At 42.9% G+C, this 4,783-nt stretch overlaps 2 protein-coding genes across 2 annotated transcripts in view; one reads left to right on the top strand and one right to left on the bottom strand.

Annotated features, from left to right (window-relative positions):
• Window positions 1–1,112, bottom strand: part of DCLRE1A (DNA cross-link repair 1A) — an 18,880-nt gene extending 17,768 nt beyond the window's left edge. Inside the window, exon 1 of the mRNA XM_012663879.1 lies at window positions 614–1,112. Coding sequence (XP_012519333.1) covers window positions 614–1,079 — 466 coding nt within the window. The 5' untranslated portion in view covers window positions 1,080–1,112. The remainder of the gene's footprint in view (window positions 1–613) is intronic.
• Window positions 1,113–2,548: 1,436 nt separating this feature from the next.
• Window positions 2,549–4,783, top strand: part of NHLRC2 (NHL repeat containing 2) — a 53,513-nt gene continuing 51,278 nt past the window's right edge. The window contains exon 1 of the mRNA XM_012663878.1: window positions 2,549–2,970. Within this exon, the coding sequence (XP_012519332.1) occupies window positions 2,793–2,970 (178 nt within the window). The 5' untranslated portion in view covers window positions 2,549–2,792. The remainder of the gene's footprint in view (window positions 2,971–4,783) is intronic.

Here is a 4,783-nt window from a genome sequence, read left to right as displayed (position 1 = left end):
AACAACCCATTCTCCATATATTCCAAGTAGGATTTTCTACATGTTAAATACTTATTATATATTTTAAAGGATAAAAACATAGCATTATTTTTGTTATCATTTGGCACATTTTTGTTAGAATCTTAATCACCTAAGACTCTTTCCCAGTTCCTCTTCCTGTACATTAGCATGATGAATACAACATAACCATATTTAGAAACCAGACTGTATATATACTTTTCTGAATAATTCCATAAAAGAAAACAAATTGGACAAGTTATTTAACTTTTAAGAACTCTCATCTATAAAATGTCAATACCACCTATTGTATATGGTGATATACGAGTAAAAATAAACAGTGTGAAAGTACCTAGCATAGGAAAGGTTCAATTAACATTTATGAAAAATAATTGAGATGTCTAGGAACTTTTACAAAATAATAAAATGCATTTAAACTGTTTTGAAGCCTGTAACTTTCTTTACAATTATATGCTTGACTGGTACAGTGTCTCATCACAGTGTCTTATCTCTTTTAGTTTATTGCTTGCCTTGCTCCTTTCACTGAATTGGTATATCTGACCTAATGCAGGCCTTTTAGATTATTTAGAAACCACTACCTTTTCTGTACTCTTACCTGCTTCAGAGACTGGTGGAGAATCCAAACATTCAAAGACATGCCATCGAGGTGTTTGACCTAGCAATGAGGAAAAAGGCATCTGGCAGTTTGGGCAGTATCCATCATAAACTGGACGTATCTTTGGAGACACGTGTTTGTTTTTGTGAGTTCTACACAACCTTCCTGGAGTGGTCTCCTTGTCTTGAGACTGTTGACTACCATCTCCACAACTTGAACTCTGACTGGAAGCTACAGAAGCCTGACAAAGTGCTGCTCTAGGGGACACCTCATGGTCCTTTACCTCCTCTTTAGCTTCTATGGTTCTTTTTCTGCTTCTCTTTCGTTTTGACTGGTATTTTCCCTCTTTTGCTTTTCCAACAGGTTTTGGAATATTTTCAGAGCAATTATTTGGGTCAACTACTTTTGGTTTTCTTTTAGATTTGTATTCCCAAATGTCTTCTTCTGAAAGAGTGTCTTCTAACATGGCAAAATGATTTTATCATTAGAGGAGTTAATCTTAAGTAAATTGAGAGTTCATTTCTTGCTACAAAATTTCTAAATGGAATTATTTTTGCTGAGAGAAAAAGAAAAGTAATAAAAAACACCCACTAACTGGATGGGAATCTACAGTTCTGGTAATAAATATATTGGCAAGCTGCAAACCTCATACCTGAGCACCTGCTGTTCCACTCATACCACAACAAAATTAAGACAACCTATCACAGGGGTGAAATTTTTGATTGTGGCTATTTCATTCAGGGATCTCAGCCTTTTCCAGGACTCAATTCATAAAAAGTATAATCAGAAATACTTTGAAAATTAGGCACTAATGGGAAAAATAAGTTCAGCCGCTTATTCTTTGAATGAGCTTTGTAAAACTGTTATGAAGCTATTTTCAGTTCTCTTTTAAGTGGACAATTGTCCACATAATTCACAAATCCAACCACAGTCCCCGGGCACGTGGCTCAGGAGGAATTCCCAACACTAAATGGCGACCTCAATTTAGCAGTAAAACTAGTCAAAGAGGTGTGTAATTCGCAAAAAAAAAAAGAAAAAAAAAGTAATTGCCCTTATCCATGACTCCTGGATATTCAACAACTTCAGTTTCCTGGGTCAGTCCATCATCTTCCTCCAGCAGCAATGAATAAACCCTACACGGTGAACAAAAAAAGTTCGAATATATGAAATGATGCTTGTTCTGAGGTCACACGCCTTACTGCAGACCACAGAGGTGATTTGTCCTTAAGGTGGCTAGCCCTCTCTTCTCTAGCCTCAAAACCGAAGTCGCTTGCCGGGTGCCTGCCACCGCCGCTACCTTCTCTTTTCGCTTTAGAGGCTGCAAGGCCAGCGAGTAGGGCCTTACCCTCTCCAGGTTAAGCACAGTCAGCTCCAAAAAAGCCGCCAGCGCCTCCCCTTCTAAAGACTCTGAGGCCCGCCCTCAGGGACCCTCGCGGCCGCCCACCTGCCACCCGCGCCCCCGAAGGAGCAGCTCCAGCTGCATCCGCTCCCCTCACAACCCCCACCCCTGGCTCGGCTAACAACCTATTCGCGCCCGCACTTTCAGCACTCCCCGAGTGACAAAACGCTGTTATTTGTGTGCAAGTTGTAGCCACCGGCCAGTCACTCCCAACTTAAATAAGCCTTCTCCCCTGAGGATAGCCCTACCCCTCCCTTTACCTTTAGTGTCTTGGCGGGAACGTCTTCCCGCTGCCAGTGCCGTGTCGAATCGGCGGATTCCGGTCTAAGAGCGTGACTTTAAAAATAATTTTCTTTAAATAGCGTGCCCTTTTAAGTCCTACGGATTTATTTTATTCTATTTCATTTTTGTTCTAAAGCGCGGTAATTTTCAAAGTGGGGGGGGGAATGGTTTCCTTAGCGCTTCTGGGACGCAGTCCCGGAGGCCTGTCCCATGTTGAATCTGGCGCTCTCAATGTCCAGGCTCAGCCGCGGCGAGGGAACCCTGGAAGGGCGGGGTGGGTTGGGGCGGTAGTTTAATTACGTGCCCAGGAATTGCGACGGTTCGGACTCTGGCTTTTGGGCGTATTTAAAAAAGGAAAAAGTGCCGCTGCCGTGGAGTGGGGCTGGTGGACGGTGAGGTGAATGTGCCGATTTGAAACCCAAGGACAGTAAACGTTCCGTCTCCCCCAGCGAAGCTCTCCCGCGGGCCCGGCGGTCGCCTCCGGAGCCCGCAGAGAACATGGCGGCGCCCAGAGCCCGGGGCTGCGGCCTGTCGGGCCTGCTCCCGGCGCAGACCTCGCTGGAGTACGCCCTGCTCGACGCCGTCACCCAGCAGGAGAAGGACAGCTTGGTTTACCAGTATGTGCAGAAGGTAGACAGCTGGGAACAGGACTTGTCTGTGCCCGACTTTCCGGAAGGTGAGGGGCTGGCTTCGGGGTGGGGAGCCCTCCTGGGACCTCCCCTTCCTCGGGGACGGCGCCCTCCCCTGAATCGGTGGGCGAGGCGGGGTTGTGTCGCCAGTGCGGGGCCTTCGCCTGACCGGAGTCGCGGCTCCCGCGCTCTGCAATTCCCAGGTGTCCTCAAGTGGCGACTGACGGTGGGTTTCTGGAGAGCGGGGACCTGCATATTTGTTCCGTATCTTGAGTCCTGCTCGGGCCTGATGGTAACTAAGTAAACATTTTGTAAATGTTTTAGTGGCCCTGGTTGGCAATGATTGAAACGTCCACGCAGCCCTCTCCTTTCAGTTTGGCTCCCCAGCGTCGTCGTCGTCATCTTTTTGCATCATCTTACTTGACATCTGTTGATAACTTTTTATGTGCCACACACAGTTCTAAACACTTCAAGAGATATTATCTTATTTAATCCTCTCAACAACCCAGTGAGGTGCTCTTATTATTCCCATTTTACATTTGAGGAAACTGAGGCACAGGGTGATTAAGTAACTTCCCCGGGGCTTCACAGCCAATAACTGCTAGAGTTGGATTATACAGACCCTAGATTTCCTGATTTCTTAGCTGTGCTGCACTTCTCTGTTCAAAGTCGTGAAACTTCTAATTTTGAAAATCTGGATCAGTTATAACCTATCTCCTTGAATCCCAGCTGTGTGAGCGTTTGGAATGTGAGGGAATAGATATTCCCAGCAGGGCTGTTGGTGAAGCACATCTTGCCACGATAAATGAAAATGTATTATATTATGCCTTCTCTGGATGGGAGTGGCTTTGTTTTGCCTGGTGGTGTTGGCATGTGTCCTGGCATGTGAAACCACATGTATAGTTAATTGGTTGGATATGGCAGGGTTCAGTTATCTCATGGGAGGTAAATTGGAACCTGGCTGTGACAACAGAGTCTTGGGTGTCTTTCCAAGCCTTTTACACCTGCCTTGAGAAGTGCTTATTTTTTCCATTATTAATCTTACACTGGATTTGAAATATTGTGGAATTCTTACAAAAGAATTGGGTTCATGAATGGTTATCCCATCAAAAAACTTTAAAATATTTTGTACATATATACAAATATATAAGTTTTTTAAAAGTTTTGCAAGAAGGTAGTTAAATATTAATCTTACACTGGATTTGAAATATTGTGGAATTCTTACAAAAGAATTGGGTTCATGAATGGTTATCCCATCAAAACACTTTAAAATATTTTGTACATATATACAAATATATAAGTTTTTTAAAAGTTTTGCAAGAAGGTAGTTAAATAGTAAATACACTGTTAGAAACAAGCAGGCCATCAACTAGCATTTGGAGGAAGTGTTTTTATTTTCTAGTGGTTGTGTTTGTAGTGAGTGTATTTTATTACAGTGAGATGTGACCTCTGTGACTTGTAAGTAATACACATAGTAAAATACTCAGGCTTTGTATTTGACATAGTCTGATTTTCTACTGGACCCGATTATTGAGGACAGAATGCTAAAAATGAGTATTTTCTTGGTTTCTTTACCAGTAAGCTATAATCAAGAAGTCACAAACATATAACTTTATCTCAAAACCTGTATGCTTTGTTCATTTCTTAGAAGAAACACATGTTTACAGGAGGCAGTGCAGTATAATGTGTAGATTCAGACCTGGAATTTAATCCCTGTTATTCCATTTGTTGGCTGTGTGATTCTGAGCAAGTTACTTTACTTCTCCAGCCCTACTTTTCTTGCTTGTAAAATGGAACTAGTGTTTACCTTTCAGGGTTACTGTGTGGTTTGGAGGTAATATATGTAAAATTCTTAATTCA

This window comes from Propithecus coquereli, unplaced genomic scaffold, assembly GCF_000956105.1.
Source record: "Propithecus coquereli isolate 6110/MARCELLA unplaced genomic scaffold, Pcoq_1.0 Scaffold84, whole genome shotgun sequence".
Classification (NCBI taxonomy): Eukaryota; Metazoa; Chordata; class Mammalia; order Primates; family Indriidae; genus Propithecus; species Propithecus coquereli.
Note: the sequence above shows the minus strand (reverse complement) of the source record. Positions and strands in the feature narration are given on the sequence as shown.